The 12824-nt window shown below is 40.6% G+C and overlaps 3 protein-coding genes across 5 annotated transcripts in view; 1 reads left to right on the forward strand and 2 right to left on the reverse strand.

The window, feature by feature from the left end:
- Positions 1-806: 806 nt before the first annotated feature.
- Positions 807-6894, reverse strand: pcare1 (photoreceptor cilium actin regulator 1). 2 transcript variants are annotated; one of them, XM_020588884.1, is made up of 3 exons: positions 6520-6894; positions 2999-6361; positions 807-1541 (listed from the first exon to the last, which is right to left on the reverse strand). In XM_020588884.1, exons 2-3 carry the CDS (start codon positions 6349-6351, stop codon positions 1418-1420), a joined length of 3477 nt encoding a protein of 1158 aa, XP_020444540.1. In that variant the 5' UTR covers positions 6352-6361; positions 6520-6894; the 3' UTR covers positions 807-1417. The 2 variants fall into 2 exon arrangements, with proteins under 2 accessions (XP_020444540.1, XP_020444538.1); XM_020588882.1 differs by having other exon boundaries at positions 2999-6894.
- Positions 6895-7346: 452 nt separating this feature from the next.
- On the forward strand, positions 7347-9442 carry spdya (speedy/RINGO cell cycle regulator family member A). 2 transcript variants are annotated; one of them, XM_020588887.1, is made up of 5 exons: positions 7347-7639; positions 8652-8710; positions 8804-8889; positions 8974-9139; positions 9301-9442. In XM_020588887.1, the coding sequence occupies exons 1-5, from the start codon at positions 7573-7575 to the stop codon at positions 9388-9390; spliced, it is 468 nt and encodes a 155-aa protein (XP_020444543.1). In that variant the 5' UTR covers positions 7347-7572; the 3' UTR covers positions 9391-9442. The 2 variants fall into 2 exon arrangements, with proteins under 2 accessions (XP_020444543.1, XP_020444542.1); XM_020588886.1 differs by having other exon boundaries at positions 8974-9442.
- A 697-nt stretch (positions 9443-10139) lies between these two features.
- trmt61b (tRNA methyltransferase 61B) overlaps positions 10140-12824 on the reverse strand; it is a gene marked incomplete at its 5' end in the record, with an annotated part of 7750 nt that continues 5065 nt past the window's right edge. Inside the window, 5 exons of the mRNA XM_020588888.1 lie at positions 10140-10328; positions 10414-10494; positions 11079-11287; positions 12146-12237; positions 12381-12571. Coding sequence (XP_020444544.1) covers positions 10297-10328; positions 10414-10494; positions 11079-11287; positions 12146-12237; positions 12381-12571 — 605 coding nt within the window. The remainder of the gene's footprint in view (positions 10329-10413; positions 10495-11078; positions 11288-12145; positions 12238-12380; positions 12572-12824) is intronic.

Here is a 12824-nt window from a genome sequence, read left to right on the forward strand (position 1 = left end):
TTGTGGCATTAATTGTGTGAGTAATATTCGATTGTTCTTGATTTCCTGGTTGTTTAGTCTCTACTGCTGTTTCTGATTCTCTCCAGTGCTGCTCTGCCCCATTTTTAGGTGCCTTGATTTGCTTATTTGTGCTGAGAAAAATGTAATGTTCTGATGACGCTACTTGTGTGTATTGGTTCTAATGCTTTGTTGCCTTTATGTAACTGTTTATTTTAAGACTAAGTGTTCTTTGTTACTATGTACTTACGTACGCATGCAACGCACGGAGTGTCAGCAAGTTACAGCAGCTGTGTCCTCGTTGTGTTCTTTTCCGTGTTTTTATGAAGTTCTGTTCTTACAGTATGTGTCTGTTCTTAAGATGATATGTCGGTTGTTCTCTATTGCTGCTGTAACACAGAAATTTCCCCACTGTGGGATCAATAAAATACCTACTCTATTCTACTCATAAATAATGTTAAAATAAACTAAGTTGAGTAAAATGTACATTACTCTTTGAAAACTAACAAAGTAGTATTATAAAGCAGCATGACATGAAAATATTGGCATAAAACAATGTATAAGTACTTTAAATTTGCACTTAAGAACAGTACTTAAATAAATATACTTCCATTGTTGGTTATGTCCAATGGCTGCATAACACTAATACTAAATTAATAAATGGTTTGACATGTTACTATTAACAAAGCACAGAAGCTGGTTGGGTGAAATGATTTTTCTACTTGTTTATTTAAAAAATGGCATGTACAAAGAAACATGAAACAGAAAATTAACAAAAAAAAATTAAAATAATGGGAACTATGTGACAGTGCCTTTTGTAGCACTGAATTGTGATTTCCAATCACAGAGTTCCTAAAACCCTGGGCACAAAATCCTGAAGTGGTTCATGCCACTGATATGATTTATTTACTTGCAGTTAATTCAAAAGCACAGTTAACTTGTCAATAGCATTCTACATTTTGTTTCTGCTGTTCTAGATAAAAGTTAGGAGAGCCAGCTTAAGGCCACTGAGCCAAGAGAACACATATGAATTTTGATGATGTAGCCACCAGTCTGAATAAACTGAAAGTAAAGTTAATTAGCGCTGTGTGGAGCATGAATCACTTCCAAAAAAGTGGACAATATCCTTTGGAAACCAGGTAATGGGTTCTTTAATTTGGAAACATGACTTTCTCTCTCAGCACAGACAAATTCGAGAGCATGTTTGGGTTGAAACACAATGCATACATGTATGCAGCCACAGAGGAACACACACTCTTACAAAGTAAAAACTAAAACAGGTTCATTTATTTATAAACATTGAGGCGGCATATTAATGCTGCAAGTGGATAGAATCAGCTCTTCCTCTCTTCCCAGTGGAATAAACACCACCACCATTCTTAAAATAATCCATCATCCCAGTGGCCCTTCACTGGCCCCTTTAATCTCTGTGCAAGGCATGACCAACAATACACAGGTCTGGGTGTGATGCAGGGCGTGGTATAGTTCTGAGGTCTGATTGGCTACCACACAGTTCATCATCCCTGGTTGGTTCAGCATTCAGCCTATAGAAATGAAAAGAGGAGGCTGTCATTAGCACTTAGGGAAGTGAGCCAGGTGGGTTTGCATCAGTTTTAAACAGGAATGGTCTATTACTGAGATTATCTTGTAAAGTGACAGAGTTCTCTCTGGAAGAAATTGTACAAGACCACACAGGTTCATAAACCCCTAAAATTGGGCTTTCACTTTTAATGTAAGATTTTGGGATTGTTATTGGTGACCGTGACAAATAGTCCTTGATATGCTCAGCATTTAAGATTAATGCATTTCATGCAGTTCTGGCAGGATAATGTTTCTGTCAAACATGTACAAATGCTGTACTAGAATGTTCTGCAGGTGCTCCTGGTTCAAACGATGTAAGAATCTCATACCTAAGACTTTACTTTTGGAGGAAAACAAAGTGCTCCTTTTCTCTGTGTCTGTCACACAGACGCACTCCTTGTCACTCCACCTGTCTGTCTCTTTCTGTTATTCTCTCTGTCTTTGTTTTTCTCTGTCACTTGCTTTGCTCTAGGACTTTTATAAGCATAAGCATAAACTTTATTGCCAAGTATTTCGAGAACACAAGGAATTTTAATTCCAGCTCAATGGCCCTGAATGGCACATTCTGATGTATTAGGTCTTGATTAAGCCAAATTCCACATCATTCTCTACATGATGCTTCAACATGCTGTCACTGGATCATATTTCATTATGTGTGGACAAACCATATTATTTACATAACACAAGAATTGTACAGTCAATATAAGAATATGAATAGAGCGAGAATGAGGAAAATGTTCATGTACAATAGCTGGGAGATAATGACTCATGGAGGTTTAAAAATTTTATATACAAACATACAGTTTTACAGACAAAACTTAAAAAGCACTAGTGTTTTTGGTAAACACTTTAATTTGATTAAACTGTGAAGTGGATCAAGTGGATCTTTGTCAGTTACAGAACTGTTAAAATTGTTAAACATTTTGCACATTAATTGCTTCTTATAAACTCTACCAACTTACATGCTGTTTTTTATTTTCCATGTAAAAAGCTTACTGTGTTTATACAGTCCCTGAAATGGTGGATGATTATCTGTGGCACCAAATGCCAGGAGGTGTGAGGTGATTAAAACCAACGACCTCCAAGTGAGTAAAACATATCAATTTTTAACATTTTTGACTTTTGTCATAAAATACAATTAAATTCTACTAAATTATACATAGCCAATTTTATTTAAAAAAAACTGAGTCAAATGCAATTCAAATTTGTTGAAATCAGCTCAGTCTGATTCCAAACTGCACATAGTCATTTTTATTACATAAAGGTTACTAATATTATATAAGCCCAAACCCAGTTTTTACAGTGTACTATACAGTATAGTATGAAAGTAAGGTACCTGTAAACACACAATTAAAGATGCAAGAGAAAGCCATACTTAAGGACTGGCGATGTGGAACATATAAATTCTGAAAACACTCACCCCTGTGAATATATTGCTGGATCACTCCCACAAGTCTTAGCCACTGAGATGTCTAGTGATCTTGGTGGCAGACTTAGACTTGGCCTTCGGTCTGAATGACTACGTTGAATGAAGGGTCGAGGTCCAGATACAGGAAATCTTCCATGATTCTCTAACAAATGTGAGAGAGAAGACAATCCAGCGGAGGCCCATGCTTGAGGTGGCTGGGGAACTGAAAAGGGCTGGGCCTCAAATAGGGATGCAGATGCAGGGCAGAACACTGAACGTGCATTACTGATCAGCCGAGCACTAGATAAGTCTTCACTGCTGTTTTCTCTTGACCACTTTTGTACTTTTGGTGAAGCTGGTGGTGATGGTGTTTTGAAAGGGTACAAGGAAACTGAGTTTGAATTTAAGATGTTCTGCTTTGCAATAGGTGGGCTGGGGAGCTTCCTCTGAATTGCTGGTGGTGTGGGGAGCTTCCTCTGAATTGCTTGTGGTGCGGGGAGTTTCCTGTTAATGTGGGGGCTAGCTGAAGATGGTGTATGAGTAGGTTGCCTTTTGAAATTGTGGGAACTGGGAAGTCTTCGATGTGAGTTGCTTTGTGCAGAAGGAGTGGATGGTAACATTCGACCCCGAGACATGGATGGGGTGGCAGGTGGTTGGCTAGTCACTACTGGTGAAGGAGGCACAGTGGAAACTATAGTGTTAGTTCCTGGCACTGAAACATTATCACCAACTTGTATTTCAGCTGATTCTTCTTGATTGGCAGATGAATTTGTTGGTGGATGACTTGTTGACAGTCTCTCTGACTGGGAGTCTGAAGAGTGCCTTAGGTGCATTAACTTTCTGGCTTGCTGGTACAAGGAATCCTTTTGCTTTCCTTGGTCTGCAGGTGCCTGGGTTTGAACATTTGTTTGGTTGACCTTTGACAGAGCAGATATGCCTTGTTGATCTGTTCTAGCAAGGGAAATACTCTTTGCAGCTTGTGGAAGACCTCCTTTGCTTGGAAGCACTGTCACTGACTGAACTGAGGCCCTCAGTCGTTGTGATACTGCAGCCCTTTTTAATATAGGTGATTTGCCAACTTTTGTAGCCCCATCATCTGTTACACCAGCTGAAAGACATTGAGCACCTTCAAAGGAATTATCCATTAATACTTCCAGTGGAGGTGGAGGAAAACTCTCCCGATCTAAATCCTCTGTTTTCTCAGATAAGATTGATTCAGGTCTACAGCTGGTTATCCCAGCACTAAGCACAGCTTCTACATTTCCTAAACCAGGTAGCACAGGAACACCACACTTCCGTACTCCTTTGAGAGGCCCCAAAACTTTAGAACTGTCTAGCTCATCTATTCCTTGACTGAAAGTAGCAATCAATTTTTTAACAGAATTTCTGCCCATATAAAGGCCTGCAGCTGTTTGTGGTGATAAAGGAGGACTAGGTGGTGGGGTGGCTTTTACTGAACCTTTTGATATTTTTCTGTCCTTCTCTTTATCTTCTTCCAAATCACTTGCTCCCTCTGGCTTTCTGCTGTTGCAGCTTGTAAGGCCTGCTTTGTTTCTAAGTGACTGGAGAATGCTGTTCTTCTCTAGTAAGAAATGTTTGTGATTTATTGTTGGAGACTTTATTGATGAGGTTCCTTGATTTTGTTTAGATGGAACAGTCTGTCTGTTTCGACCTGTGTTACTTTTACTCATTTTTTGCAATTTCTGGTTTAAATCCTTCTGGGTCCTTTCTAGTACAAGCAGAGTAGGATCTTCACCTTTGCTTTGTAGGGATTCTGCTGACTGGGAACATTGCTCCTTAGCCACCAGGGTTTTTTTTACCACTACCTTCTGAATAGGTGCTGCTGTTTGATGCCTCCTTGCAGATAATTCCTCATCATCCATCCACTGATGTCTACTGGTTTTTGGACTGCCCGTTACCTTTGTTTGGGCACCAGAGTTCTGTGATGTGACAAACTGTATCCTACCGCTTATAGCATTTTTCATTTTGACAGTCATTTCTACATTTTGAAGATTCTCTATGCATTTTGGGGGTAAATGGAGTGGGTGTTGCTGTTTATGGTCTTCAAGTGAAGAATTAGATTGTTTTCTAAAGCCTACTTGTGCATTTACCATGCCTCTATCCATCTCTCCATCATCATCATTATCTTCTTCCTCCCCATCATCTAAGGAGATTGAACCTAGCAATGAGTCTCTTTGGTCATTAGCCTTTATGGTACATGTAGAACCTAATGGGTTCAGCGATGTGAGGGAAACAGTTGGACTTATTTGACTCATAAGCTTGTGCCTTGACACTCCTTGCCTAGTATTCATGGAGGTGAATTCCATTGGACTGACAGGAATTGCTCTATTTGTCCCAGTGGACTCACAGCTATTTTGTCTGTGGTGTCTTTCAGAACCCACAAGGGATTCACTCTCAGCCCCAATACCACTATCCTCACTAAACAGAGCAGAGTCCTCTGGTCCAGGTTTGAACAGAGAGGCCATTTCAATATGAGAGAACAGTTGAATTAGCCTAGTCTCTACAGCATGCTTGACCTTCAGTTTTTCCTTTAAAAGCTCTGAGACTGAAGCAAAATACTCCAATGCCTCCACCAAAGCAGAGTCCCCAATTCCACCAACAGTCTGACTCACATTTTGCATTCTATGTGTGGTGTACTGAAGCAGCTGCTGCAACAAATCCGGTGGGGGCTCAATATTAGCACGGCCAGCTTTCAGAGGTGAAGAAGATGAGAGGTTTTTCATTTGACTTGGCCAAGAAAGATGTTCTCCATTTTCTTTTAAAACTTCTTCTCCCTCATCTGCCATTTCTTCCAGTCCCTGAATTATTTCCTCATAGCATAGGACCATAAAGGCAACCATAGGCTGCACTAACACCTGAGTTTGGGCTGCTTGTTCCAAAAGTCCAAGTATAACATCATATTTGTTTATACCAGGATTCAAAAAGCCATAAGCAGCTTGATGAGCTTTAACCAGAGGTTCTGGGAAGTCCACATTTTGTTTTGTAGATAGATTGTCCTTGTCTTTCTTTTTAAGAACCTTCGTACCTCTTGTATTTTTCTTTACTTTTTTGACAGACTTTTTGTCTGTCACATCCTGCTTGTCAACATTATCTTTTCTCTGTGATGCTGTGTTGTTGACCCTTCTTTGACTCCCTGATTTATCCATGTTTACTGCTGCTGGGGATAGCTCAGGCACAGATCTCTTTTTTTGTGATGTTATATGTGTCATTTTTTGAAATACCTGGGTTTGTCCGGTTGCCTTCCTCTCCTTTGTGTCTCCATACGTTGATCTCGTTGAATTACAGTTTTCTCGATCTTGGACACTAAAATCTCTGGGGCTTTCTTGAGATGCAGGTGGCAGCATTTTCCCCTTCCTCATGAGAACAAGAGTCCCAGAATTATTACCTTTGGATGGTGAGCAGCCCATTTTAGATTTTTTTTAAGTACAAGATAATTGTAATTTCAGATAACAAATAGAGCCGTGCAGATAGTGTATTGAATGATGCAAAGAACTGTCAAGGTCCTTAGCCACCTGCTGTAGCTGTCGTTTTCAGATGGCTGAGGTTGTTGTGTCTAATAAAATCTGTTTCCACAGGGAAGCTACCAAAAAAAAAATATACTGATAAATCCATTTTACAAATCTTTTACTGCAGTCAAAGATAGGCAATAAATCCACAGATTAATTTTTAAAAATTCCTTGTAGCGTGTTCTGAAACACATCCTTCTCCACCTTACAAAGGATGAGCAGCTGAGAGGATTAGTGGGGCTTTCAGTGATTTCCTCAGTGTGCACATATGTCACGTGAAAGCATATAAAACCGTAAGCTCCTTTGGGTAATGAGGGCTGGCTGGCCTCCGGTGGTTTTTTACAGACTGGAAAAAAAAAATCTCCCTCTTTAGCCTTTAGCCCATTTCCATAGCACACAAAGGGTGGGATAACTTAATAAAATAAAAATGTTTCATTTTAAATGCATTAGAAAACACGCACTAATTATCACAATAATTATATTTTATCATCGATTATGTGACAGTTACTTTTCATGTTAACAAAAAAGGGATATCCTTATGTTTTCATTGGCCATATATTTCTAAAGGACTAAACAGTTAGCATGTTATTTTGGTGATTTACTGATTTTCTTTTCTTCTCTATCTAGCATGGGCAGCACGGTGGTTAGTGCTGTTGCCTCAGAGTGAGAAGGTTCTGGGTTTGAGCCCGGCCGACCTGGGGCCTTTCTGTGCGGAGTTTGCATGTTCTCCCCGTGTTTGCGTGGGTTTTCTCCGAATGCTCCAGCTTCCTCCCAAACATGTAGCATAGGTTGATTGGTGTCTCTAAATTGCCCGTAGGAGTGGTTGTGTGATTTGTGGGTGTAAAGATAGTTGCCCCCCCCATTTAATTTTGAACTAGTGTCATGAATGGGGCCAAAACTGCTGAGGAACCTACTGCCAAGAGTCTATTTGGTGCTTGGTCTGGTGTGCGTGTGTATGTGTTGTAAAAGAAAGAGGATTGTTCAGGCCGGTGTGGTCAGCCTCGCTCAATGCCTTAGGCATCAGTAGCTGACGCCAGCCGAAAAAGTAGTCAGTACGTGATGAACGAATGCACAGTACAGGCAAAGAGTGCGCTCCTGAAACTGACTACTGTTTTGTCTTTTACAGGTAAGCGGGTTGTGGGCAACGCACAAATAATAGATAGCAGTAGCGGTGATTCTTTGGTGCATTGGAGTGACGCATATCATGCGGAGTAGAGTGAACTGACGTGTGTATGAGATCGTGAGTGCGAGTCGCTACGTTGTGCTATCAAGATGGCGGACATGGGCCCGTGGCGACCGCAGTAGCTTGATAGGGAACTTGTCAATGTCTCTGTAATCCAAAATGGGAAATGTAGATGCTCTAGAATGCACACGGTTGTAACACGGGTATGGTTTGATTGAAGTGTGAGTGACATGGAGTGTCAAGCTGAACTGTGCACATGTGGACAATATACTAGCGCCAATTCTGTTACTGAGCTAAGGCTAGAATCAGTGTTGTTCGCATGTTGTATCTGGTTGGGAGCTGCACGGTGTACTCTGTAAATTGTATGTAGTTACCACATTAAGTGTTAAAATGCTTATTTTCGTTGTATTCTGGGTTAAAAGAAATTATAAATACAGTACAAGACATTGATTTAAGACCCATTTGTTCAATAAGTCAGTTCATGAGAGGATTAAAAACTGCTTAGAAACAACAAGTAAAAACTGTACTAAGTTGAGTTCATGTAAACACCACAGTATAAGGGTAAAATACATATAGTTTGGTCATTTCATGATGGTCATGTTCAAAATGATGTACCTGTCTGAATGTATAAGTGCTGAATCAGCCTTGTAATACACCTACAAGAAGAGTGGTTGTTTCTTGTGTTCGGCCAGTACTATTGTATGTGGGTTATTAGTACTTGAGCTAAGTTTAATTGTGTTATCTGGATATATGCAGCCGAAAAAGTAGTCAGTACGTGATGAACGAATGCACAGTACAGGCAAAGAGTGCGCTCCTGAAACTGACTACTGTTTTGTCTTTTACAGAAATAAATGTGTTGCATTAAGAGTTTTATGTCGGTTTCATTCAAGCCATTAATCTTACTCTTAATCCTCATAATAAGATGAAAACACTCATTTAAAATAATCGGTTACAGATGATGACCTCATTCAAGAATTCCTGTGGATGGACTGCTGCTGTAAAATGACACACGAGGTAAAGCAGTTGTTTTGGTGAAAGATGGAAAACCTTTGAAAATTTATGATGTTTACAATAAATTGACTTAAGCATTTCTCCTTAATTAATCAGTATCTTCTGGCCATGGCCTTTGTGTACTTCAAAAGAGCCCGCTTCACTTTTGCTGAATACACCAGGAAAATTTTTTTCATTGCATTGTAAGTTTTAGACAAGTATCAAAATTAAGCTTAAATGAAATGAAACTATCTCAAGTAAAACTATCTCATGTGCTCCATCTGTAGGTATCTTGCCAATACCATGGAGGAGGATGAGGAGGAGAGTAAGTATGAGATTTTTCCATGGGCGCTGGGCAAGAACTGGAGGAAGCACTTTCCCTGCTTCTTCAAGCAGCGAGACAAGCTGTGGGGTCGCATTGAGTACAAAGCTGCTGTGAAGAGGTGCACAGAAGTAGAATTGCCTGAGGAGAATGATAAATGGTTTTTTTTCTTTTTTTTTTTATGGGTCTTATTTTTGCTGTTCATGTCAATCTGTATTGCTTTGGTTTAATGCCAGAATTTTTTTTAAGTTACTTTTTTAGGGTCCTGTATGTATTTTTGTTCTTCTTTTAGGTGATGGCCATTGTGCCCTCTCACTTTGTGTGGCAGCGAGAGAGAGAGGAGCACCACAGTGGTGCCCAGAGGCAGTACAGTGATTCGTAGATTGTTTATATTGTTAATATAATAATAAACGTGAATCCACTGTGTTGAAAATTTTAACTCCCCATAACGCTAAATATATCTAGTATCTGCTCACTGGAACAATGAAGCAAGCTTTAAAATAACCTGACTGTAGCTACCTCTGCCTTTGTGTAGTGGACACTCCAACTGAAGAAAAAAACAAATTAAGTTTATGGTAATATTTCCTCCTGTACCTATCTTTTTAAGGCCGCCGTCATTTGCGATCTCCAGCAGTTGATCTTCTTGCACAGACCTGCTGGATTCACCTGGTTTGTTGACAAATGGGTTGCGGATCCATTCCTTGGCAGTTCGTGGGTCCTTTGTGGTTGGGAAGTAGCGCTCGAACTCTTTTAAAAGCAAAGACAGGTGATCGTGCACCAGCTGGGAGAATGAAGGCTCAGGCTCAGTCTCACCCAAAATCCCCGCTAATGTTTGAAACATGTCCAAAATGCCTCTGTTGACGCGCCGTCCCCACAAATCCAGTTTGGCTTTAAATGCAGCTACTTTATCTGCCAACTTGAAGACAGTTGTCATTTTCCCCTGAAGTGACAGATTGAGTTCATTGAGCAGGCTGAATATGTCGCACAAGTAAGCCAGTTTTGGCGCTCAAGTGACCGAGATGTAACCGAGAGAATACGGTCATTTTTCAAAATAAAAGATCATTCAGACTCAGATAATAAATAAAACGGAAATAATTAATGATTTCTTGTGCGGCCCGGTACCAATTGATCCACGGACCGGTACCGGTCCGCGGCCCGGGGGTTGGGGACCACTGCACTACAACATATAGCATAGTTACTCTGATGACCTTTATTCTCCAAATTATTTGCAGTAAGGAAATAAAATGACAATTTATGTCCAGGATTCCTTATTCGCTGAGCAGATACTTCACACACACTTCCTCAGTTTCACCAGGAATGCTGAAAATGGAAAAACAGATTTGAGTATTTATTTGCATCATATCTAAATTTTCACAATAGGGCTATGGGAAATATAACATCTGACCTGTGTGGCTGCTTTGTTGATGGTGAGGTCTGGCAATGTAGGGAACAGTCCTAAAGGTTGGATGCTGCTCTGTGGCCAACTCTTAAATACATCAATAAAGGGGCTGTCAGATAGGACACGGTGGGCGCTGCACTTCGCTCCACTATCAAACCCATTTGTTTCTATGTGTTGCGCAGTGGAAGAACATACAGTGCACTGTCCTGCATGCAGTCCCTGCACACTGCACTGAAGTTAAAAAAAGTTCAACTTGGCTGCAGCGCTCTGTGACGATACCTTGATGCATCCAATTGCAGAGAACCTTACAAACCACAAAGACAATGAAGGAGAAGCTGATTTTGCAGACCCACATCTTCTTTGCTGCAGCTCTCTCCTCATCATCATCAGTACAACTAAAGCCAGCACTTTTTGCTGTCATGTAGATAGAGCCATCGTGCATCCAAGTCTGCTGCTCAAAAAACTAGGTAATATCTGCTAACCATCTCCTGGAAAGCCTTTTGGTTGCCTAGCAACTGGCACCCACCATTGTGAACGATTTGTGCCCTCCTCCCCTGTGCTGTGCCCTCGAGTGCAGTGCATACCACATCCTATCTGAAAGCCCTTTAACATTTCAACTGAGGGAAATGCTCAGACATCATGACAAACACAGGTCTGTTCCTTGAAATCACCTCTGTCAGTCTCATCCGATGTCTCCTCCTCTGCCTCCTTCCTTTGGTTTTCCTCCAGGATTGGAGCTTTCCTGCTGTAGTACCCTCGGTCTTTCCACATGGCTGGAGCCACCACCCAGTCTCGCACTGGAACCTCAATGATGCGTTCACACAATAAAGGAAGCGCAGAGCATCGAAGACCCTCCAGCAGGTCAATGACCTGTGTTATACTGGATTACAGAGGGAGAGTCAGGCAGCATTTAAGTTTGGACTTCTGTTCCTGCAGATATACACCAATTTGACAAAGGTTAACCATAATATTTTTTTTCTGACTTGAGGAACAAAGTGGATAAAACTGCATTCACTGGTAGAGTACACCACCTCCTAATATTGCTACTCTCTGCTTAGTGGCAAATAAATACAATGAACAGCACAATTACACTTGTGTCACTGGTAATTTCCGCTGGACAGATTTTTGTTCTGAACCCCTTTAAATTAGTGTCATGATAAAATACACTATGAGCTTTGTTATGAAGGATGGCTTATGAAATGTGAAAGTTAGGCTTTATAAGGTATGTGCTACATTCTGAATGCTGTATACTTAACAGCACATACAGTATATTCTGCTGATAATACTTATATACTTAAAGGAAACTGCTGAATTCCACTCTCATGTTTGTATCTAAAAGGAAAGCTACCACCAGCACCAGGGTGGCTTAGCTTAATTTAGCATCCAGAAAGTTGCTGTGCCTGGCTTAGAAACTCTTTGACACAGAAATCCGACAATTTACACATTATATATTAGTCGGGATGAAACAAATAAGATACGACATGCTAATTAGCTAGCTTTTAGTTATTTCCAGTCTTCTTGCTATGCTAAGCTAACCGCCTGCTGGCTTTAGCTTCATACTTATCACACAAACATGAGAACGGTACAGATCTTCTCAGCTAACTCATGGGAAGAAAGCAGCTAAGTGTATTGTCCAAATTATTACATTTTTTCTTTGACGAAGATACAGCATGAAACAACTGCATGGTTTTAACCCCTCTGGTTTGAAAGGTGACAACGAAACAGCAGATATACACACTTGGCCAGGTAGACAGCACACACAGCTCCAGTGTGCAGATGTGGAAGCACTGTGGGTAAAACCAGCTGAGGGTGGATCAGGTCAAGAGCAACCTGCAGCAAACATAATCCATCCAGTGAGTTAGCTGATTTCAGAAAATGCCAGAGCATTAATATATCTGTCCTTTAGAACGGTTAGTGAATGAGGCCCACTGTCTCCATTTTGTTTGACAAATTGCAGCGATTGTGACACTGACCGCATGAAATCCATGACCAGCAAGGAGCCATGAAGCCGTGCAGAGGTCAGCATTGTGAAACTGCACGTTGTCGGGCCACTCCACCCCTCTGCGCAGACTCCACGATGTCCGCCAGCACTCGTAGTTCAATGTGGCTCTCTTGAGGTGGTCCTCCCTGATCTCCACACTCAGCACTCTGCCTTTAGAGCCCACTGCAAAAAACAACATCAACATATAGTTACAAAGAATTAAAAGAATACATTTTTTGGATCAATTTTTGCAAAGTTTAGTCAGTAGAACATAGGAAGCAGTGAAAAACCTGACCCCAATATTTCATTTCATTTATTAGGTTTTTGGTCAACAAGCAAAATTAGAATTGCAATTATTTTACACAAAAAAGCATGAAACATAAGGGTACATACATCCATTTGAATAAAAGCATGTATGCACACATACATAATCATA

Source organism: Monopterus albus, unplaced genomic scaffold (assembly GCF_001952655.1).
Source record: "Monopterus albus unplaced genomic scaffold, M_albus_1.0 scaffold658.1, whole genome shotgun sequence".
NCBI classification, from domain to species: domain Eukaryota; kingdom Metazoa; phylum Chordata; class Actinopteri; order Synbranchiformes; family Synbranchidae; genus Monopterus; species Monopterus albus.